The sequence below is a fragment of the Saccoglossus kowalevskii genome, chromosome 7 (genome assembly GCF_978046115.1).
Source record: "Saccoglossus kowalevskii chromosome 7, keSacKowa6.1, whole genome shotgun sequence".
NCBI classification, from domain to species: Eukaryota; Metazoa; Hemichordata; class Enteropneusta; family Harrimaniidae; genus Saccoglossus; species Saccoglossus kowalevskii.
In genome coordinates, this window is record NC_140647.1 from 31563421 (window position 1) to 31588515 (window position 25095).

A 25095-nucleotide genomic window follows, 5' to 3' on the forward strand; every position below is an offset into this window, starting at 1 on the left:
AAAACAAAGGTCAAGACTAAAAACACTGTACTTCGAGCGAGATGTTGAGACTCTCTTAAATATAAATTTGGTTGTTCGATGAAATAAACACTGGGTTTCATTTTGCGGATTTTAGGTTGCAGAGATATTCACTAGGTTTTAAGATGACTGGTTTGTGGAAGAAACAATACATTCTATTTTTACACTTCAATATACGCTAGATTTTAATTCAGCTGTCAATTCATCTGAAAATAATTGCGGGAAATTGTGCGGTTGCTGCAAACAGTGTTGTTTTTCAAGTTGCATAGGAATTGACTACAAATGCAACCAGCCGCCGAGATTATGTTGGATGTTGTTACAATTAGTTGATGCCCAAAACTGATTTCAATGTGATATTATAATGCTGAAGGTTCATATGAAATGACAAATAATTTTTCTAGCTTAACCTATATATATAAATAATGCGTACTTCTGATTTGCTTCTGAAAGCGTGCTGTTAATTAAGTCGCGTTTTAATGAATGATGCAACTCTGGTTTCGTGTTTTGAAACATTACATTTCAGTCGTCAACTGAAATCGACAAAAAATATTAATTTGTGCAACTGACATACAGCGAAAAAAAGAATATCGTGCCCCAGGCATTTTCTGTTTAAAATAATATATGAACAAATTGCTTTGTCATAATTCGTAAACGACGTCAAAACCTTCTGTTGTGATTCGCTGAGGCTCGTGTTGTCAATTCTGAAAATGAAATAAGGCGTACTGCACCAAACGGTGTCTTTATTTATTTGCAGAGGTGGCGGCCCGAAATTTGCGTCTCATAGTATTTCCGCTGACATTGATCGAGACAAATGGTCGAGGTAGTCCAGTGTGGCTTTTGAATAAATAGGGAAATGGATGCCGATGACATTGTGATTAGTTTTTGACTACGGATTTTTACTATTGAGATGAAATTATCACGTCTATGGGTGAATCGATAGGGGGTAAAGTGCTTTCAAAAACATAACACTTGTTCCTCGCTTGCCGCGTACACCTCAACAACAGTGCATTACAACACAACACAACACAACACAACAAAACACCAACGAAATATTTGCTCTTGTATTTAACAAAGGAACTTGACACTAAACACAAAGGAACGTGTAGAGGCTTAAAGTAGTATTTAGATTGTTTTATAATCCAATTCCCACTTGGAAGAGTTGTAGGCAGAAATGTTTATATGTAGACATTCTGGCAATTAACCTGGCCTTTGGACCACAATTAAAGTGTTTTTGCAGCAGGATGCGTAGCAGCCTTTTATCAGTTCTGTGTGGTCCCAGAGCATGGGTGGATACGCTTTAAATTACTGCTGTTTGATTTGTTTTCTTCCACTCGCATTTTTCATTTTTACCATTGCGAAAAATAAAGATATGAAACTTGAATATTCCCCTTGTTCACAGCCACTTTGGTATAGATAGACTGAAGACAACACAGAATGTCATCGCAACATTAGTATAATTATATAAACAATAACCATAGTTTAGGTGGTTGGGGCAGTCTTGGAATATTCATTGAATGTATTCAGATGCAATAATTTAAATTTATATGTATGAACGACTTTGTTTGTCGCTAAATCTTGTATTCACAATTTGTTTTATTTGTATTCGTAAAATCTCCATTTGTATTTCTAAAATCTTTAGCTATATTCTCACCTAAACTTTATCTTCGTATTTATAATACAAATTTGCATTTGTTTTTGTGAAATTTGCATTTGTATACGTAAAATCGTCTTTTGTATTCATAAATCATATATTTGTATTTGTAAAATATGTGAGCGTAGAGGGCGATATTTGTGTTAGTAAACCTCCATTCGTGTATCGTCGAATCATGTGCGCTTTTCTTCACTGACCTCGATTCAACACATAAGTTCCATAGCGGCATAGGACAACACGCATTAGGTGCTTTGCCAATTGCTAGCCAAGGGAAGTACCCTGTAAATGTTTTTTGCGTTGTTTCACACCGATCCATCCTGTTTTCCCGATTCCCAGGCGCAACGTTTGTGATGTGTTGTCATATCTACAAATTGCGGTTGGTTGAACAAATCATATATAGTTATAAAGTGGGTACTTAAATTTGTAACAAATTATTATCAAATAATTTGAATAGTTCCAAAAAGTTTCATTTTTGTTCAGTTGTTCAGACATTCTTTTTTCCAAAAATGACTTGTGTCAAAATCAACAATTCTGTAACATTGTTTAATAAGCTCGGTAATGATAAATTACATATTTACATATATATAACCATATATCCTATGTCACATACATCATACGATGCGTGTTTCACGACTTGTAAGCAAATCACGTAGTCATGGTAATATATTAGTCAACGCTGCAAAATAAATAAATATCAACAGTTTGGCAAACATTTTCAAATAGACACACTAAATCACAAACATGTGCACTTTTCCGTTTTTTTTTTTGGGTGGGAGGTCTTTTGTGGTGTTAGTTTCAATTTATCACTCCACCATTGTATGACATTTTATACTAAAATAGAATGTTGGTCAGACCAACATTAATCTTATCAATACCCCATTTGCACACGTGCATTCATTATATCCACTTCCTTTGTGACATGTGAGGACGCTGTGTCAAATCAAGTAATTTCAACAATGAGACAATTTCAAGTAATTGACTATAGTAATGGTATGAGCTTTGTGTCTTGTTTTCTCGTTATTCAACTGTAAATACTATCTACAAGTGTGTTGCTTTTTAATAAAATTGTTTTGCGTGGATATAATGTTATAGAAAAACAATGCGCCGAAGGATTATTTATATGCGGGTACATATGCTTTCCAGCTTCATTCTCATATCGTTCCGCACGTTTGTAGATGTCTTCATTGCCAGATTTCAAAACAAAACTATAATTGTGTAATATTCATTTCCCAATATTTGATCAATGACAACGAATGTCATGACAGATATATTACAACAGTTTATTAAAAGCATATATTCTGTTTAGCAAGGATTATTTGTAGAGTAGTTTATTTTGAGCTGGCGCATTAATACAGTGTATGTAAAAAGTCGAAGTGATTTGGTCTATACATATCTATCATATTTACTGCACAGTATTGGGGCTTATATTATAGTCAAAATGATGGCACGGATTTCACCGGGATATTGTCGTAGAGTATTTACGGTAGGTGTATGTTGGTGAAGTTATCATATGTGCATGTCACCGTTACAAGTAAAACATATAACGGATATGTTCATGACGGGGAAGGACAACATGGAGTAGTTTTGTGTTGACCACTGGATTGTTGAACACTGCTTAAGCTACCGACGATTAGTAATCCTATAGTTACATAAATAGAACAATTGAATTTCCCACAATATATGTCCATCTAGTAGAAAAAAATGTTCTAATATGAACTTTTTTTTTTTATTTTAACAAACGTAATCGATTTAACAGATATTTGATAAATACATATGTTTATGTAAATTCACAATTAATCCGATGCATTTGTCAGAAGTACTAAACAATAAATTCATTGCTTCACATCGTCACTATGTTATCCGGATATTCGATATTCGTTCCTGGTACATAGTGTACTCGTATAAGAGTCAACTTTCAAAGTAACACCACGAGCAAATACGAAGTCAGGCACACCTCGGCCCGCGAGGTTATGGTTAGAAATTTCACGGAAGTAGTTATATAAAAAGTGTGAAGAAGAAAGGAACATCGCCCACAAGCTTAACAAATGTTTCGTCAAAATATTTAAGCTCATCTCATTTTTAAGATCAAATCATGCAGAAAGTTTTCTTGGTTGGAATGAGTTTAAAGATTCATTTCAGTGCGCCATCATAGTTGTTTAATTGCGCTGATTGGTTTATTTTTAGTGGTTTGTCTAAGATCAGATTCCCTAAGTTTTAATGTGATAATTAGAAAAGTTATATATTATGAACAACGCAGTGCGGTGACATCAACATGCCATTACCGTTTCTTTGTTATTGTTGAGTTTTGTTTAAACTCTCGTATATTAATAATGTTTTACTTGCAGTCTGGGCTAAGACTGAATGGACTAACAATGCGAAGAACCGTGTCATCCTCAAACATAATCCAGACATTTCAATATGAAGATAACCTACCTCCTTTACCAGTACCTCCATTGCAACAGACGCTCAACAAATACATAGAGTCTGGTATGTATTCGGAAAACATGATATGATATTATTATCATAATATATATCCATATGACATTTAGTTACCGTAAAAACCCTCAAATAAGAGCCACTTTGTAACACTTTCATTTCTGGGTGGTGCTTATTTGAGGTAACATTTTGACAACTTTGTAGCCAGTGGCTCTTAAACCAGGGTGATCAAACTTTGTCATTGTGAAAAGGGGAAGGGATAGGCAAACACACACACAACCAAAACAGACAAGTAATTATTAATGATGTATCATTGCAATTAATTTATTCTGTAAAAATACTGTTATGGGAATAACAAATGTCAAATACATAAGAACGGCTGCTCGCCGACCGTGCTGCTTAGCGTACACGACGATTCGACGTTTCACCGACAATGTGTAGCGATGCCTGAAGTCATGTTTCACTGACAATGCGTAGCGATGCCTGAAGTCGGATTTGGTAGCATTCTCAGAGTCTGACCCACACTTGTAATTCCGTTGTACAATTGTTTACCAAGTCTGGTACGGCAAACTCCAATTTTTTTTTCTTGAAAACTGGGAATAACTTGCGTAGCTGTGGCTGGCGTGGTGGTTGATTTGGTGACGATATAAAATAGTTTCGATAGAATTTATTTGACCAGCAGCGACAGGAGCATGGAACGAATGAAAAAAATTATGCCCAATCATTTGTATTTATGGCAAAAACAATAAAGAAAAACACGTTTTTCTACAGATTTTTACAGCTTGGGTACTTGGGCATTGTTTTAATTGCGCTAGACGTCTGAAAGTACAGCTTTGGTTTATACATTTCCTGTTTCATAATCAAGCCAGCTTATAATGATATGTTAATGATATTCACGTACTTCACTGTCCAGGCAAACGGGGTCAAACTATAGCCCCACCCCTATATAACCAAATACAAAACGATACCGAGAAAGTAACAATTACATGTATTAAAAATAATTTCCTGTGACCAATCGGTGAGACTAAATCATTTACGAAAGCCCAGGCCTGTTACAAGGCATTTTCTAATTGGTACAAGTCCAGATTATTTTCAATTCTCACAAATAGCTAATTTAAATATTTGGGTCAGGCGGGTCACGTCGACTTCACTTTGCTGTAAGACAAGTTGATCGCGCAAAGTTTGTGGAACTAATCCATTCGACTTCAATTTTGATTATTTTCGGCAAGAGAGTCCTCTCCAAACTAATGCCAGTTATTTTGTCACTTCCCTGAACATTTTGTCTCGAATCACCCCAAAACGAACGTCTCAAATGAAATGCCAAAAATAACCCAAATTCACGATCAGCGAGAGTGGGCTGCGTAATCATTACATTCTCACAGTCGGAGCTACGTCACGATCCCTCAAACGTTGCCAGGACCGGATTAACACCTCTGTTTCCCCCCACGCTAACCAAATTTCTCCCACGCTAAGGAAAAAATCTTTTGTTTTCTATTGACTTCCTGTTCCGGTCCGTCTGTGAGAAAGTATTTTCGATACCTCCGATTTTCCGATAAAGGCGTTCTAAAATCGTGACGTTTTTTACTTGGTTATAGAGACAACATTGGCAATGGATATCTCAACGTGTCCTTCGGTGTTTCGGCAAAAAATATAGTTACTACTAAATAGTTTGTGAATTGGTCGATTGTGTGTCAGAAATTTAAAATAGACAAGTTGACAGTCACATTCACGCTCTCAGTGTATTTCTTTCGTCTGTCATTCTTCCGTTCTCAATTATACTGGACATCAGGCAAGCTATGGGGATAATCTTTATTTGTCTCACACCTTCTGTGGGGCAATAAACAATGCAGGGTGGAAGTGAGGCACGACAAGCTTGTGTCTGCCTGATTGTAAACAACCGGGCGGCTGGCGCTTATTTCTGGTTTCTTATTGACAAAACCACTCAACTCTTGATGGCTCTTAATGGAGGGTCAAATGTAACAAATTTTCCCTGAGTGGCTCTTAATTGAGGGTGGCGCTTATTTGCGGATTTTTACGGTATATACATTCGCGCCCATATTTTAAATGAATGTGACGTCACCAGTGAAAGATAGTTGAATCTTCTGTTTAGTGGTTATATACTGGTATACACGTGTGATATAACGATTCCAAAAATGTAATCACACGTGGAGATAGAACCAAGCTGAATATGTATATGTAACGTTTACTTTAATACAGATGTATCTTAATCGTGCGCTTTTCTCAAAAAAATGAAAAAAAATATTAGAAACGTTGAACCAATTACTTACAGCTATTTTGTATTTTAATCACTTATTACCCTAGTAACGGTTCATTAAACATTCACTAATAATCATAACGTCACAATTTATATTTTCTAAATTGCATTATATCACCTACAAGTTGACTGTACGATATGAACTGGTGGGCAGCATATGATTGTACATTGAAACGATCCTATCCTTCTGCCACAGTCATTGATTATATGACATATTCGTTATGACAAGTTAAACCGGAAGTGGTGATATTGAATAGGTCGTGTAACTTCCCCCCTCACATTGCGTATTCCAAAAAAGTGTGAACAAAAGGCAAAAAAACCTTGAAAATCCTCTTCACAATCACTGAACACACTTGTTTACTTTACTGTTATACTTGTTTTGTTTTTTATATTTTAAAAAATCCACAAAAGTCATGGTGGTAGCACGTGCTGACTTGCATATAGTAGCCACATACCACAAATAAGTTACAAAAACAGAACAAATGAGGACATAAATTAAATTTAGATACAAATAAATACGTTGTGTTATATAAAATGTCAAATTAAAATAAGCACTTGTTGCAAGTACTATCGTGTGCACCTGCTAGAATTGTATTAGTAAAAGACTTGTAAAAATGCACACCACCAGAAGCCGCCACCAGGGACATTGAAAGGTCATTCTACTCTCATGCTGTTCTCGCGTTACAAAAGCATATTTCAGTACATCTGTCATATATGGATGTTTTATTATATATATTTGATGACCAGAAATGTTCATTTGTGATGGCTACTTTTCTATGAAACATTTTATAACGCATGGTTAGTCGTTTTGCTTTTCTACAATCATGTAAAATTAAGCAATTTAAATTACTAGGTAATTGTAAAAATAAAAATGTCCTGCATTTGTTTTTCATCAGTGCTTCAATTAATCGACTTGAATTAGAACATGTAGTATTTATTGCGTAAAACACGTTTCTCGCTGGTTCGGCATATCGGATTGAATTTAAATCGTTGCTATTTGAGCCCTTTTCTTACGAATTCTGTTATTTTTGCTGTCGCATTATTGATAATATAGACTAGCTATTTCACGAGAAAAATAAGCAGTAAAGCGCCCTTTTGCGGTCAATGATTTTATCTTGATCGCAGATGAGCTGAAATTTTAGTTTCCACTTGGCTCAGTATTGTATTAAATTTATGCATAGCTATTTCATATTTGTGTTCAATGCTACCTGAGACACGGTGGATTACATCAACCAATGTTAACCAATTGCCTGAAACCAGTAATGCTATTTGTAAATTTAGTTTCATTTTGTCGTTCCTACAACATTAGTTAAACCTCACGTTTCATCGGAAGAACTGGATAACACACGAAGCATCGTGAAATCATTTCATGACGGTATCGGGAAAGAGCTTCACGAGAAGTTACTGAAGAAAGCAAGCATGGAAAGGAATTGGGTAATATTTAATATCCTCCCTGATGCAACCAGTAACTCTTACTTATATTCATATATGTTTCACGCATGGGGGGTATTAATGCTGACAGTATGCACAATGCATATTGGGTACGAATAGCGCAACTGATTGTATCGAACAGATGAGTTTGTGAGCTTAATGCCTATCACACGATCTATACTACTCGATCTCGACTCCAAATTCCAAATGTTGTTTTTGTAACCTCGTCACAGTCATCTACAAGTAATATATGTGTATACGTATCGCCATCAATACGTATATATAGAAACTAATCTAGACCGAATAAACAAGGTAAATACTGTGTTCAATCTTAATAAACATGTACTAATTTCGTGACTCTAACCGATGCTCGCACACGGCAATCAATTACCTTGCTACAACACGGCGAGTCGCGTCTTCCATCGCCCTCGGGTACCCCCCCCTTCAATACTATTATTATATACAGAGACTGTACAGTTTGTGCAAACCAAGTATGTAGAATAAATTGGCCCTTTCAATTAGGTTTGCGATGAACTTGTTGTGAACGAGCTAGTATATCAGATGATAAAGCCGCCAATAGATAGATAAAATAGTAGATAAAATGGGTTCAAAGAAATAAATGCGATTGAATTTGTCAAATTTATTTAGAATCGTTGATATTGAATAAATGTTATTATTATTTAAGCTTGAGTACTGGTGGTTGGATTTATATTTAAAAGCAAGAGGTTCTGCGAATTATAGTGGTGTCAATTACGGAATAATAAACCCGCTTATGGGCGAAGTTTGGCAATCTAACGAAGTCACCCAAGTAGAAAGATGTGCATTGGTCTTGTGGAACGTGTTAAAATTCTGGCAAATGCTCAGAGAGTAAGTTACTCATTATCTCTAAACATTATTGTGTTACTTATATTTTTCATATTAATTTTAAACATTATTTTCATAATTATTTGATTAGAGAGACTCTGCCAGTAGAGACTGATCGCAGTGGAACAAAATTATCTATGAATCAATATAGAAGTTTGTTTAATAGTAGCCGAGTCCCTGGTGTACAGAAAGACACTTTTGTACGGTGGTTTAAAACGGGTAAGTGGTTAATTACCATAATCACGTAGTATTTCAATAGTGTCCAGTTCGAAAATATGGATGGGTTGCATGGTTGTGACTGGCTAAAACCATTCTGCTAATATTAATATATTATGTTCTTTAGAAGCGAGAGTTTGAATGGTTCAGTCAAGAATTTATATTATGTTATAAAATGTTACTATTATGTGTATTTTGGTAATCAAAATTACAGTCCAATTGACTATTTTGAACTTTGTCAAGAGTAGACGATGGTCTGAGGTGTGTCACGATCAGAACAAATTACAGTCAAAACATCAACTGTATTAAAGCAGTCAAAACGTTTTGAGGTAACTACAATGTAAAACAAGGATTTTTGGGTCGATGAGTCCCAGAAAGTTCTAATATTTCGACATCAGTATACAACAGAAAATTGCAGGGTTTCCAATATTTTCAGTGTTCACATAAAAACAAATCCCATTCTTGACATATTTATCAAAATAATTCTTTCACTTTCTCAAATCAGATCCTTTCACACATTTGTAGCCACAAAATATTTATTCTGGTGCATATTTTGGAATAACTTTTAAACAGTTTCATATTCCATATTTTCCAGCGAAAGAAGGTAACTGTCCAAGTCATCTTATCGTCACGAGAAAAGGCCGCTTTTATAAGTTTAATGCTACTGATGATGATGGAAAACTACTGTCTGCACCAGCACTCCAGAGGTATTATTATTTAATCGCATAGTAGAAATTTATTTTCTAATTTGAATTATAGCTTGACCAAACAACTGATTTAACAACTGAATCTTGCAGGCAATTAGAGTATGTCAAGACAGAAAGTGACAACAAACCTACTATACTAAGCGTGGGAATGTTGACAGCACTAGACAGAACACCATGGGCACAGGTAAATCGACATTATACTATTACACTGTTTGTAATATATTTCACAGTATGTTGTGTTGGAAACAAATTAACATTATATCAAATATATTGGTATTTTATTTTTAAGGCGAGGTCACATTTACTATCCCTGGATCCACGGAATAAAACGTTTTTAGATGAAATCGAGTCGAGTTTGCTAATACTAAGCCTTGAAGACAAAGCTTCGGAAACTCTGCAATCGGTATGGTAGATATTCTTATCAGCTGACTAAAGTTTATGTCATTCACTAATATTTGTGATGTTTTCTACACGATGATATGGCACGGCCAACGTCACTATATTCATGGTCGACATAATTGTATACGATTATATCTCTAACTACAAACGAGTTTCGAACACTTGGGCATTTGATTGATCTAACATTCGACATAACTAAATTATGTTGAATCCCATTTATTCGAGAAAAGTACTAGGTTTCCTTTAAACCATTATTATTTTTGCCTTGTTCCAGATTGCCAGAGAATCCTTATGTGGTATTGGTCACGGTCGATGGTTTGATAAAGGCTATACACTTATTAGTTTTAAAAATGGAACCTTTGGTCTGAACATAGATGTAAGTGCAAGTACATTCGTATCATATAGCATTCTCACTAAATATAGTTTTTCACACACCATTGTGTGGAGGTAATATACAAATAATAGAACACTGAATTGAATAGTGTTTATTTTAACATTCTCACGAAACCGTTACAATGCACAGCTGTCAATCTTTTAGTGCGGCTTCTACGACGTACATACTTTCAGGCGTTTCTTATTTTTACGGCAAAGTTATCAGACGACAACTCTAATATATTTCCAATATATGACTAGTAGTTTTGCAACTGCAAGTGAAGTCTTGATTCCCACCACGCAGTCGGATTGAATTTTGGTGAATGAACAGAGATTCGTTGAGATCAAGAAATAAACCACAGTCACCATTCACTGATATGTACATCTGAATAATTGGTAATTGGCTGCGTAATGCGTAATGGCTGCATTTTTACAAATAATCTTATCAGACGTGATTATTTTTCACTTCAATTTTTTTGGAACAGTAAATGTGTTGCATGCCTGAAAAATAAAGACAAACAAATACTCAGACCAGTTGATATCTTTAATTAAATTAACACTCTATTTAATTGACATTGCACTGAATAATCTGTACACATTTTATGCTGTGTTTTAAATCAAATAAAATTGTAATCATATTCGGATATATATATTTATGTGTATATTAGTGTATATCATTGTCTGCATTCCTCGTATCATATCTTACTATAAGTACATAGTAAAGATAGTCTAATATAACTCACAACTCACGAGATCAGATATGCCATGACTGAATTATTTATTATTTTCATGTAATTTAGACATTGCAATCATATCTAGTTAATCGTTAAGTTATTTGTTGTTGTTTTATGTTTATATATAATTATTAGCACACTGGAGCGGACGCAATGTGTCTTGTAAATCATTTGAATCACGTGAATTCCACAATTATCTCCCAAGATGGCGTATGGAAGGTATGGTGTAACATTTGATATTTACATTCATAAAACTGTCACAAAGCCGATTATTGGAAGATTCAAATCATAATTCATCGATATACAATATCCAGCAAATCGAGTATTAAAAAATGCATAAGTTTGTGATAAATTATTGGCGATACATTATTAATTATTGTATTAATCATTTAATCATTTCAAATGTGTTTATGATTCAAGTTGAGTGTCTATAAACAGAATTTCAATTTCTATTTGTCGCCAAAACCCTTTCTATTTCGCTTTGCATTTTATATTAATTTTTGACTCAGTCCACACTGAATTACTAAAACAAATAAGGAACATGAACCAGTAGAGGTTGTCACAGATTGTGGCAAAATTAGGAATACGTGATCATATATATGTGCCAAGCATAGCTGAACACAGCTTTATCATATTATAATCCAAATTATATAACGTCTTTACACTAATTTGCAGGTGGACACACATTAAGTAATCTACAATATGGTAGGACGTGTCTCAACCGTCAATTAATAGTTCATGTGTTAATAAATACTGTGTGCATAATGTATTATTATTTGCCATTATCATAAGTAGGGTTCAACAGATGTGAGCAAATTTCCAAATCCGCAAGAGCTAAATTTTATTGTGGATGATCATATAACAGAAACTATACATAAAGCTGTTGAACAGTTCCGGGAGGAGGTGAGTGTTTAATATTGAGTGTTTAATATTGATTATTCGATTATTTATTGTCCGGCTTTATTTGTGTTCTTGTGAATAAACATATAATTGTATAGTAGATGCGTTTAAATGATACACTATTTTTTTTCAAGTCTGGAAATATTGAGCTGTCTATAAACAAAATAAGCTTTGATCGCGAATTTCTGAGATCCAAGAAAGTTCACCCAGATGCCTTTTTGCAATTAGCATTGCAATATACTTACTACAAGATGTACAGAAGGTAATGAAAGTATTTCAAACTCAACCCAAATATTTTTTTTTTGCATTTTGTGACGCATTTCTGCTGAATATGATAATCTGATTACTTGTGTGGTAATAACAAACATATTTCATGTGTTCACGAATGATCGCCCATTTCGATTATGTAACAATATTCCTCTTTATTGAGTGGCGTTGTGAGAAACGATTTGTTGTTACACTGTACTTGTATTTCATAACATTAATCAGTGGTTGTCATAAGCAAATGAATGGATAATATTATTTACGTATTTAAATTAGGACCATGAGAGGAAATACCAAGACAACCAAATGCCGTGACAGTCAGATATAAAAATAACCTTATGTCAAGACAATTGAAAAGACAAATATTCACACAACATAAATGGGAAATAAAGACCAACTAAATGAATATTTATTTATTTGAAAGTATATTTATTTGGAAGTGTATTTATTTGTTAACTGTTTATTTATTTCTTAACTGTTTATTTATTTATTTATTTATTTATTTATTTATTTATTTATTTATTTATTTATTTATTTATTTATTTATTTATTTATTTATTTATTTATTTATTTATTTATTTATTTATTTATTTATTTATTTATTTATTTATTTATTTATTTATTTATTTATTTATTTATTTATTTATTTATTTATTTATTTATTTATTTATTTATTTATTTATTTATTTATTTATTTATTTATTTATTTATTTATTTATTTATTTATTTATTTATTTATTTATTTATTTATTTATTTATTTATTTATTTATTTATTTATTTATTTATTTATTTATTTATTTATTTATTTATTTATTTACTGTACAGACCTGCCCCAACATATGAGACAGCTACAACTCGCCAGTTTTATCATAGCAGAACGGAAACAGTGAGGACATGTTCTGTGGAGGCAATACAATGGTGTCAGTATATGACGGGTGAAAACATTGAAGTAAGTTGAGCAATGTATATTAATCTTGGCGATCTGAGAAACAAATGGAGCAATAGATTTTGCGACTTAATAATAATAGCGATTTTTAAATTAAGACAATCAAACATTCAAATTAAAGTTGCATGCATGCATGGGCATATAATATTCTGGTAAAATATAGAGCTTTCTATGTTGTATGAACGAGTGTGTGTAGTTGTAATCTTTCGCACAGCGTCCTGTACGTCGTGTGTCACAAGTGACGTACCCAATGTGTGTAAAATACATGGTTTATTTCCACAACTTCGAATTTAAATAGTGTTTATTTCTTCTAATTTTGAAAATGTATGTGTATTTGTATTCTTATACTGTATTGTTTTGTTTCGTTCCGTTTTCCAGCCATCTAAAACTTTAAACTTGTTTCTCACGGCGATTAATAAGCATGTGCAGTTGATGGGTGAATGTAAACGCAACGAGGGCTGTGATCGACATTTTTATGGATTAGAAATAATTGCAGCAGAGAATGGAATACCGCTTCCAGAATTATATAAAGACCCTTCGTATATGAAAAGGTAACACTTGTATTGATTGTTATGAGGTGAATTTTTCAGGATTATATAATATTGACGCAAAGTGATCATAAACCTGAAAGAACAGCAAGCATTGTGCAGTGGCATCTCCTTATAGGAAATCAATAATTCTCCAGACCTTTAACGAAATGTAACGGAAGGATGGGTGACGTAACTATCTGTCTGTTGAGTGAAGCTATATATGAAATTGATGGCGCCAGTCCGTGTATCCTATAGTAAGCCCAAGCTTGATATGGTAACATTGTAATCTAAACTTAGTATAAAGAAATATTGTTCATATACTTTATTTGACTCATTTGACTATCATGTGAAATTTGATGGTCTGGACTGTTTATCATAAAAATATTTTATATATACAATCCCAAATTCCGAAAATTCCAGTTAAGCTTTATGAATTACATTAGAGTGTAATTGCTATAGAATAGGGTCGCCCTGTTTTCAGTGATAACCACACTTTGGATAAACCTGCAAATTAGTTGACAGTCGACTGTGTGTCATTGGGGAAAGTCCAGAATCTGTTCACATAATTAAGCAACCTTTAATCTAGTCCAGATGTGCTATAATGTGACATTATATCTTTATGACAGCGGTGGAGATGGAAATTACATTCTATCGACTTCTATGTCTGGATATTCATCAGTGTTAGCTTTCATGCCACCGATGTGCGAAAACGGATATGGTGTTTTCTACTCCTTCCCCCAGAACGAGTAAGTTTACTAAAAAAAATGTGAAGCATTGTAGTCTATCTCGATATTTATATGTATTACGTATTTGCGTTTTTCACGAAATTGGCAAAGAAAATTACCAGTTACTCGAAGAAAGAGAAAATTATTTTGTAAATCCAATCCCTATAAAATACAATCAAAAGTCATAGTTGTTATCATTTCAGATATCAAAGAAAAGTGTTTTTAAAACTGTTTGTATTTTTTTACAGGCTAACACTGTTTGTGTCGTCCTGGAAGAAAGACAAGGCGACCGACTGTGTACTTTACAGGGAAAATTTAGAAAAAACTATTAATGAAATGCTGACGATACTCACCAATTCCACCTTTGATGGATACTGTCTGATGTATAAAAGTCACAAGTGACACCAACCGAGAAAAAATCAATTGTGATTGATGCACAACTTATATCAACTTAGATTTCACAAGAACATACTTGATTGTTTGCCCTAGTTTAGCTACCATGAACACATATAATTAGGGATGAACGAAAAAGTAACACGCCAACAAATAAATAAAAATTTATAAACATTATATTATAGCATTATCAATACCAGTGGATTTTATGACGTCATTGCAGCAGATTGTTCACGATAATGTATCCCATTATTGAGTATTATATTATAGCATTATCAATACCAGTGGATTTTATGACGTCATTGCAGCAGATTATTCGCGGTAATGTATTACATTATTGAGCATCTAGGCCCTGTCCCATGGATATGAATACAATGTTGATTTCGAAAACGAATAAAGAAGAAACTATTGAAATGGAAGAAATATTGTACGATAACAAGTATTTAATACCACAATCAACATCAAATAAAACGGTCCATAACTAATAACAGCAGATTTCAATATCGAAATCAGACAATATTTTGAAAGCATCGTCGTCTGCTCTGTAAGCTAACGCGCGTTCGGTTGAAGCGTTCCATCTAGTACGCGCGCTTCTAGATTCCGTGACTGATGCTGCTGTCCTGGTGGCCTCCTGATTAGTTCGACTTATCGTGTTGAAGAAGTGAGGCAAAACGAGGATAATTTATCCAAGCAAATGCAAACGAAATGGGGGTACAATGTATGTCTACGAGTACAGAGAGATGAATTTGTTCTGTTTTTGTACTACAAAATTTGCAAAACGAGATCGACGAAAGACCGACGTGACTCTTATTTCCTCGGCGTCGACTCCCGGTAAATGTAACAGTCCGGGCACAGTTTGTATAAATAAATGAAAGTATCCGTGTTCCCAGGTGTGTATCTGTTTATTTATACAGTGAGATTAAAATCACTGTTGTTCTCCTTCTAGGATGGCTATCATCCATTAGCTTTCCAGTCATGTTCGGTCGCTCGCTGTACGCCTGTAAGGCTTCGAGTTATTCGTCAAATCACCGGCCTCAAAAATGACCTCTGATTACAGACAGATAATTGCCAATAACATCTACCTTGATTGTTTGAAAACACTCGTGAGATGGGATAACGGTAGGACTACGTACATGTAACATGTACCCCGGATACACACCCCTACACACAGTTGACCCAGCTATCTAGCGTAGCGTAGTGAAAGGCCGCGGCGGACACGGTACGGCGTACCAGTCACGGTGTGCCGTTCCCTCGGACGATCACTACAAGGTTATTCCACACCACACGTCAGTCACCCGTTCACCCGCAATGTAAATAAATAAATAAATACAATTATATTTGATGGATTAAAACTAGTTTCTTTATTAGTTTGTCATATGAGATTGTGAAAACTATTTCCAGGAAGACATTTTAAATTATTCATATTCACGGGCCAGTGACGTTGAAACTGTTCTGTTCACTGTGGATTTTTCTCAAAATTTTCCGCTTTTTAGTGGCAGCAAATCCACTGGTATTGACAACGCTACAAAATAATAACAATAATGAACTCCCCGCCAACACATAATGGACTCAAGCACAAAGTGAGCGTTCACCCATTATGGGTTGGCGGTGTGGGGAACGTTTAATGTTCTGATACAGGTTTTCGCCCATTCCCAGTGACACTGAAGAAACGCACGGCTCTCGATAAACACAAACTCTGTTTTATTTCAACGGAACGGTTTACAAACACTTGTTACATCAGCGACATCTTGAAAATTCTAGAAAAACCTACCAACGAGGCTCGAACAGTATCATGGGTAATGGAAGAGTATGGAGAATTTATCTTACAAATCAGAGTGAAATCATCGCGAATGACAATAACTGTAGAATAGCTGGTGCATAAATTTTGTAATAAACGATTTCCCGATATCAGAGTGTATACACAAATAAATCACGAATCTTGTACAATGAGATATATCCTGAATGTTTGTTGTTCGATAATAATTCAGTCACGATGTTCATAACAACTCTCATAATGCGCTCTGAATACCCGAAAGTTCTAACTAAGAATTATTTCTCATATTTGAACTTCGCTAATGTTCATAACAATAATTGAGACTCTAATATAATAACTAGACTTTTGGAACAAATGTCAACATAAAAATCGATAAATAAGAAGTTTGTTCTCGGCTCCTGGTGAACGTGACCCCAGGTCATCAGTGTTACTAAAATAGCCACTTAAATTAGCAGCACTACATAGCAGGTTTTTCACACCCTCCCCTTAACTTAAGTTACCTTAACTTTAATATCATGGTTTTCTAATCGTCTTCAATCTTGTTTGCAATGACACCAACTAAGCGATTCACTGCAGCAGTCTTTGCCTTTCGACTTCGACGACTCACATTCTGGGTCTTGAGGGTCCCATCTGGTTCTTCTGATTTAATATCATCACCCACTGGAGTTTCATCATTTGTATTGCTGACTTCTAGATCACAAACCAATTGGAGTGGCCTTTCAACGATGTAGCCACTGCCTGTCTTGATTTTGTATCCTCTGATCACTCCGTCCTTACCAACAATGGTATCTACAATGCGTCCTATCTTCCAATTTGCTCGGTTCTTTGTTGAGTCCTTCAGTAGAATAACAGAGTTCTTTCCTGGCAATTTATGCTTTTTGGTTTCTAACCCCTTGGTATTACGCTCCTGTAATGCATGTAAATATTCATTTAACCAACGTTTACGTACATGTTCTCTACAGGTCTTAATGTATTTTAGACGTTTGCCTATGTCAGCATCTAAGTCATGAACATTGTCCTCTAGGTAACGTGCTGGCTGTCCGCGTAACAACATATTTGGAGTGATAGCTACTTGTTCTAAGTCTTCCTCCATGTAGCACAATGGTCTGTTGTTCATGAAAACTTCTACATCCAGCAGTACTTCCTCGAGTTCTTCGAACATCAGCAGCGCTGGTCCTATAGTTTTGGATAGGGCTCTTTTTGTGATGCCAATGAGTCTCTCAAAGAAACCACCCCACCATGGAGAGCGTGACAGGTTAAATCTCCACTCAATGCCCTTTGTTGTGAGGTAGTTGAATATAACTTCATCATTCTGAAGCTTAGTTAGCCACATCTTGGTCGCGACAAATGTCTTGGCATTGTCACTCACCATACAACTTGGTGATCCTCTCCATGCAACAAACTCCTTCAGTCCACGTTTGAATTCTATCATTGACATATCTCTGCACAGCTTTAAGTGTACAGCTCTGGTAGTTGAGAGCGATGTAAGACTTATTCATTTCACTCTTGCCTAATTTGTAGTGAAGTGGTCCTGCAAAGTCCACACCTGTCACATCAAAGGGCTCAGTAAATTCAGTTCGGAAGGCACGGTACTTTTTGCAATGGTTAAAATTGTGTAGTATTGATTTGACTAGCGATCTCAGTTTTAGAATCCAGTATTTCTCTCTCACCTTACTCATTGTTGTGGCTACTCCCCCGTGTAATGTTAGAATATGGCAATGCTCAATTATCCGTCTCGCTAAGGCTGACTTTCGTGGAATGTAGATTGGATTGTAACCTTGGATTCTACTGCTGCATCTCTGTATCCCGTCATGACCTACTGATATTGCAATGTCGACTGTCATTCTGTTTGTTTGTTGTGTCATTTTAATCCATACTGTCTCCGCTGCTGACATCTCAGATTTAGTGAGAGGCCGAATCCGTCTCATCCCTCTACAGCTGTCTGCAAAACGCTTTATGTGTGCCGTTATGCGCAAAAGCTTCCAGAAGGGAAATCGGCTCAGGAGGTCTTGTACCCATTTATTCAAGTCGTTCTCATCTTCTGTCAGGAGCATAGCTTTATTGTACTTCGTTGACCTCTTTTCTGTTTTCGTGCCTGCTGATTCCGAAATCTCTGGTTGAACTGGTCTGTCTATCTCACTTGAAAGCCACTTTGGCCCATTGAACCAAAGTGTACCTAGACGGTCTGGCGTTGTGCCTCTGGTCCCCAAGTCACTTGGGTTTTCTGTTGTCGGTACATATCTCCACTGAGCATCTGTAAGCTCTCTGATCTTTCTTACTCGATTGCGAACGAATGTTGACCATTCACCGTGGTTTTGAAGCCAATACAAAACTGTTGTGCTGTCTACCCAACTATTCCAGGCTGTGATGGGAAATGCAGCTAATGCCTTTGAAACATTATTCTGCAATATAGCTAAAGTATGAGCAGTTGCCAATTCCAATCTTGGGATGCTTCTGTCTTTTGGTTCGATTCTGGACTTAGCAACTAGCAACTGCTGACTGACTGGTTTTGAGTCCTGACATGCCACAACATAGACTGCAGCACAGAGAGCTACTTTGCTGGCATCTGCAAATCCATGAATCTCAAAACTTGTGGGTGTGTCGGTAAAGACACAGCGTGGTATGGTTATGGTTGGTGCTAGTTGCAAGCTTTTTATCCACATCCACCATTTTTTGTGAATTCCCTCTGGCACCCTTTCATCCCAATGTAACTGAAGAAGACAAACTTCACTGAAGATCAATTTTGCAGTGATAGTTACTGGCGAACTCCACCCAAGTATGTCATAAATGCTGTTAATATCAGATATCATTTTCCGTTTAGTAGTTGGTTCACTGCCTTTTAAGCCTGGCTCAAAGTCAAGAATCAGTGTGTCTTCCATCTTGTTCCATGGGATACCGAGAATCTTTGTGTCACTGGTTGATGTGTTATCAGTCCCTTCATGTTTTGTGTTGTTTTTGGAGCTAAGATGGGTGATGTTGCTGTGCCATTTGTGAAGTGAAAACCCACCTTCTGATAGTATTTTGGTAGATTCTTCTTTGAATACTGCAACATCACGTTCTGTCTCTCCTCCTCCTTGAATATCGTCAACATATGTATCATCCAATAGGACTGTTATTGGATAGTTCTCCCTATAGTTCTCAATGTGTTTTTGCAGTGTTACTCCTAGGATATATGGACTTCAAGTTGCTCCAAAGATCACCTGTGTAAAACGGTACTCCATCAGTTGACGATCTTGTAGATTGTTGTACCACAAAATTCTCATTGCATCTCTGTCTTGTTCGTGTACTCGAATTTGAAGAAAATCCTTCTGGATGTCTCCTGTGATGCAATATTTTCGCATGCGGTTCCTTATCATAATGTCAAACAGTAGTGGCTGTAGTGAGGGGCCTGTCTCTAAGCAGTCATTGAGTGAGGGGCTTTTTGTGTTGGCTTTTTCTGAGCAGTCATACACTATCCTCATCTTTGTTGTTTCTGCTTTCTCTCTGATAACAGCCTGATGTGGCACATAATGAATGACCTCAACTGTTTAATGAAATGGTGCAGGCTCAATAATTCTCTGATTTATTTGTTCTCTCATAATGTCATTGTACTCCTCTAATTTCCCCATTCTCTCTAGTTTCTTTGATGTGCTGTATAGTCGAGCTGTGCATTAGCCTTTGTTTGTAGGAAGAGGAATGTGATCTTGCTTCCATGGCAGTTTGGTTTCGTAGTATTCCTGTTCTGTCATACTCAACTGTTGTCTAAATTCTTCATGAATCATTGAAGTTTCTTTGCTATCCACATCCCTAATTCCCAAAACATCCAGTGAGCACAGCTTCTCAAATTCTTCATATCCGGTTTTCATGAAGAACTGCTTCTCTGTTTGACTTTCTGTTGATGACTGCTTTCCTGAAATTGTCCAACCCAACATGGTGAACTCAGCACCTGGATCCTTGTCTGGATTTATGCCCAACACCAGCGGTTCTGTTGTTCGAATCCTCTGGTAGTCGGCTGCTCCCAAGATGATGTGAATAGCAAGTAGATTCTCAGTCGTTTCTTCCTCACTGAACTGCAGTCTGCGAAACCGAACATGTCGTTTCTTCAGTGATTTGATGTTTGGGTTTGGTAAGTGAGTTTGGTAACACCTTTTTCTGCATTTACACAGGTGACATCAAATGAAAACCCACCTCTGCTAGTGATTCTATTGTAATATTGTACAGTTCGACAGTTTTCCTGACAGTGCCATACATCTGTTCTATACAGCGTTGTTCTCTCTTTATAGGTTACAAGTGCAATTGTGTGATCAAGTCAGAACACACATATGAACTACCAGCACCTGTGTCAAACATGATTCGAACTGTCTCTGTTCCAACTTTGCTCAGGACTGTAGCATGAATCGCACCTGTATGCTGTGTAGTGATACTCAGTCCCTTTTCCACTTTTGCACTCTCTGAAACGTTAAGTGTAGATTTTGCCCTGTCACAAATTGATGTGTGGTGCTTTCCTTTGCAATTCCTGCATCCCCTTGATCTGCAGTCACTCGCAAGATGTCCAACTCCTGTGCAGTTGAAACACATTCGATTTCTACGGAGTATGGCTCTCCTGGTGGCAATACACACACTTAATTTTACGATTCGGTGTGTTATCTCCATTACTCCTAAGCAGCAATTTTTCATCTTTTCTCTTCTTATCATCTCCCCATTTTGTAGTATTATTCTCCTCAGTAACTCTCAGTGGATTTCATTCCACATATTTCCGCAGACTCTCAACAAGCTCTTCTAGACCCCATTCTTCCCAGTTGTAATCCTTTTGTACAAGCACTTCACGTACAGGACCTAGTTTGTCCATTAATGTATATACTGAACGTTGTGCTGTAGTCAGTTTATTCATTGTTTTGAGTGTACGCACAATTCTTGATAGCCTGTTATAAAAGTCATGTACTTCATTCAATTTGTGGATGTTAGTAACAGTTGGAATTTCCTCAAGGTCTTTTATCAGTGATTTGTGTACTTTAATATCTTTGCTGTATGTTTGTAGAAGTATTTTCTTAGCTTCCTGATATCCTGCAGCAGTGTGAGGCAGTCCCAGGATGTCCTCTCTTGGTTTGTCTTTCACCAATTCAATTAGATAATTAAATTTACTGACTTCAGCAATATTGGACCCATCCACCTTCACAGTAAACTGATTCCAAAAGCGTAACCAGTCTTTGTAATCACCAGAGAAGGGGGTAATAGTGTACTTTTGTAGTTTCACTGCTTGTGTAGAGGGCGCTGTTAAAGACTCCCCACTGCTCACCTGTTCAGCATGTCTAGCTTGTATTTGTTTTTCATAATCAAGTTTTCTCAAATACCACTCCTCCTCTCGTTTTTGTTGACGAATAATTATCTCTTCAATTTCTTGTTGTTGTCGTAGTCGGTGTTTGGATTGCTCTTCACTCACCCTTTGCTGGATATGTAGTTCCTTTTCTAGTTTCCCTTGTGTCTCTCGCTCTGTTGCATCATCAACCAATTTTCTGATATGCTGACGAGCCTCCCTGATTGGTTGCATGGACGCTTTCTGCGTTGTTGTCCACTGCTTCACATACTCTAATTCTGATTCTTTGTCTAACAGATATTCAGTTGTTTGATCTCTCGAATGCTCCAGCCGTTTCAGTAACTCGCCTACTTGTTCATACGCCATTGTTATATCAGCAGTACATTCACTCTGTGATAATTCAGTAATTTCCTCAAGCTTGAGTTTGGCTATTGTTAGTTGCCTTGCAAATTTCTCTTCCGTAAATGCCATGTTTGGTGTATTTCTGTGTGGCGTATTATGAACAGTTCACGTATTCTTTAACTTCGCATCAAATGTTTCAGTTCTTTTTATATAAGCTGGAAATAATACTCACTGTTGTATTACACGGTTCTGTATAACACAAACGTTATTGTGCAGTAAGTCCCGTCGTGGTCGCCACCTTTCGGTGTGGGGAACGTTTAATGTTCTGATACAGGTTTTCGCCCATTCCCAGTGACACTGAAGAAACTCACGGCTCTCGATAAACACAAACTCTGTTTTATTTCAACGGAACGGTTTACAAACACTTGTTACATCAGCGACATCTTGAAAATTCTAGAAAAACCTACCAACGAGGCTCGAACAGTATCATGGGTAATGGAAGAGTATGGAGAATTTATCTTACAAATCAGAGTGAAATCATCGCGAATGACAATAACTGTAGAATAGCTGGTGCATAAATTTTGTAATAAACGATTTCCCGATATCAGAGTGTATACACAAATAAATCACGAATCTTGTACAATGAGATATATCCTGAATGTTTGTTGTTCGATAATAATTCAGTCACGATGTTCATAACAACTCTCATAATGCGCTCTGAATACCCGAAAGTTCTAACTAAGAATTATTTCTCATATTTGAACTTCGCTAATGTTCATAACAATAATTGAGACTCTAATATAATAACTAGACTTTTGGAACAAATGTCAACATAAAAATCGATAAATAAGAAGTTTGTTCTCGGCTCCTGGTGAACGTGACCTCAGGTCATCAGTGTTACTAAAATAGCCACTTAAATTAGCAGCACTACATAGCAGGTTTTTCACAGCGGGTCATTCATTATTGTTTAAATATTATACAAATTAAGTATTATCATATAGGAAAAAAAGTCTATTTTATGAGATAGCTATTGTTTATTTCTTGGACGCCTTATAAAAAGTATTGTATAATCTTACATTACTAAATGGTCAATCGTATTTGTGTATCTTAACCCCGTTGGAGGGATTTTTTATCTTGCAAAAGGTCACAAGTGTATTTTTCATAAATTGCTCAAAAATGAAATTATAGCATTTTGTATGTAAAAACTATAAGTGCTAACAGTACAAGCTTAATTGTAGATGGTACAAATTTAAGTCGGGTATATTATTTCAAATAACACTTTTAATAATAATTCTTTCTTAAATTTCATATTTTTTTTGTACGTAAATTACAAAGATACAATGATTTTTATAAAATTATATCAATCACTTGTAATTAAATGCTTTAGTGTCACGCAAGGGTTATCTACAATAATATGCATAACGTCGCATAGATTAATTATAAATAAAAACAGCAAGGTTCTATATTTGATATAACTCGCGTGATGGCGGTGTTGTCTATAATGAAGGTCTTAATAACTAGATAGTGAAAACATTGCCAGATATACATTAGGGCTGCGGGAAGTCTCACGGTGAACAATGTATGAGCTAGTTAATTAACAGTTGATAGGTTCAGATGAAAATGATAACGGTTGCCAAACGAGATATGTTTTTTAAACACATTTCGCTTCTGTATAGATTGGCTGGTTAGAGCACATTTGATTACTGTCTGTGCTTTGCCGGTAAATGTAAGATCATTTGGTTGATCAGCTTGTGGGAATAGATATTTGGACATTTCGTCATTTCCTAATTTTGGAAAGAACAATTGCTTTAAGTTTAGTCTCTTTTGGAAAAAAAACAACCAAATCACATTACTAATTAAATCTAGATTATTTTGATTGTTACACATAGATCTATTAATCGGTTGGACCAATAATTTCAAACAACCTATTGTTAAGTTGGTTAAAATTTTAAATGATGGCCAAACACGTGTACGTTCACAGGGAACCCAGAAACTATAATCAACTGCAATACGCAGTCTCTATGAGCGGGGGGGGGTATCGGCTGGTATCTAGTGTAAGAAATAGACAAGGGATGAAGGCTCCAGCCAGATAACATTTTTTAAACTCGAAAAAACAGACGAAAAGAATGAAAAATAAAATCTAAATAAAATACCAGGTTGAAGAATATTAGTTGCTCCTTCGAATTTCGCCAAAGCCTTACCTACATTTTACCAGTTGAGCAAGGCTAACCGAGTCGTGACCTCGATGTGGTTCGTAACCAGTCTTGTGATTGGTTGTTGACAAATGCTGAACAGGCCACGCCTCCAACTGTGCCGTGCGTTCAGGCAAACCGTTAGGAATTCCTAAATGGAGTAAATTTGTGTAGTTTTCTTGATTTATTCTGCAGATATCGGTTGGTTATTATTGATCTATTTTAGTTATTTTTGTTCAGAAGTTTTCGGCAGCTCTGTGTATTAGTTTTCATTTAGTTGAAGTTAATTGCCGTATTTCATGCAGCAATATTATTGTTTGTTATTTTCAAAAATGTGTATTAGCATGGACATAGAAGTAATCAGTGCCACCCACCATTTATCATTCATAAAGAAGTGCATTGCCCAATTATCTCCAATGTTAATTCTCAATGCATATTACAAAAGCAATAGTAGTTTGTATATGTACCTTCCTATGAGCATAATTACCCAATCGAGACATATTATGATAACAACTAGATACATGCATTGTCCCCTCACTAATGATATGCATAGGCCGTTGTTGCTCGTAAAACGTCACAAATTATTACAGTTTCAATCAATGATCAACATAAATAGAACATACTATTAGGAA

At 35.8% G+C, this 25095-nt stretch overlaps 4 protein-coding genes across 4 annotated transcripts; 1 reads left to right on the plus strand and 3 right to left on the minus strand.

Annotated features, from left to right (window-relative positions):
- Nucleotides 1–3086: 3086 nt before the first annotated feature.
- Nucleotides 3087–15285, plus strand: LOC100371063 (peroxisomal carnitine O-octanoyltransferase-like). The gene is made up of 16 exons (XM_085501744.1): nucleotides 3087–3152; nucleotides 4015–4156; nucleotides 7690–7814; nucleotides 8497–8678; nucleotides 8767–8894; nucleotides 9487–9598; nucleotides 9689–9782; nucleotides 9888–10001; nucleotides 10272–10373; nucleotides 11239–11322; nucleotides 11899–12006; nucleotides 12138–12265; nucleotides 13094–13217; nucleotides 13593–13765; nucleotides 14371–14490; nucleotides 14718–15285. The coding sequence occupies exons 1-16, from the start codon at nucleotides 3108–3110 to the stop codon at nucleotides 14869–14871; spliced, it is 1935 nt and encodes a 644-aa protein (XP_085357870.1). The 5' UTR covers nucleotides 3087–3107; the 3' UTR covers nucleotides 14872–15285.
- Nucleotides 15286–17159: 1874 nt separating this feature from the next.
- On the minus strand, nucleotides 17160–17969 carry LOC102805048 (uncharacterized). The gene has a single exon (XM_006816594.1). It carries the CDS (start codon nucleotides 17967–17969, stop codon nucleotides 17160–17162), a length of 810 nt encoding a protein of 269 aa, XP_006816657.1.
- Nucleotides 17970–17997: 28 nt separating this feature from the next.
- Nucleotides 17998–20097, minus strand: LOC102804930 (uncharacterized). Its single transcript, XM_006816593.1, has 2 exons — nucleotides 19886–20097; nucleotides 17998–19765 (listed from the first exon to the last, which is right to left on the minus strand). Exons 1-2 carry the CDS (start codon nucleotides 20095–20097, stop codon nucleotides 17998–18000), a joined length of 1980 nt encoding a protein of 659 aa, XP_006816656.1.
- Nucleotides 20098–20286: 189 nt separating this feature from the next.
- Nucleotides 20287–21268, minus strand: LOC146740937 (uncharacterized). Its single transcript, XM_085501907.1, has 2 exons — nucleotides 20904–21268; nucleotides 20287–20767 (listed from the first exon to the last, which is right to left on the minus strand). The coding sequence occupies exons 1-2, from the start codon at nucleotides 21266–21268 to the stop codon at nucleotides 20287–20289; spliced, it is 846 nt and encodes a 281-aa protein (XP_085358033.1).
- Between the last annotated feature and the right edge of the window lie 3827 nt (nucleotides 21269–25095).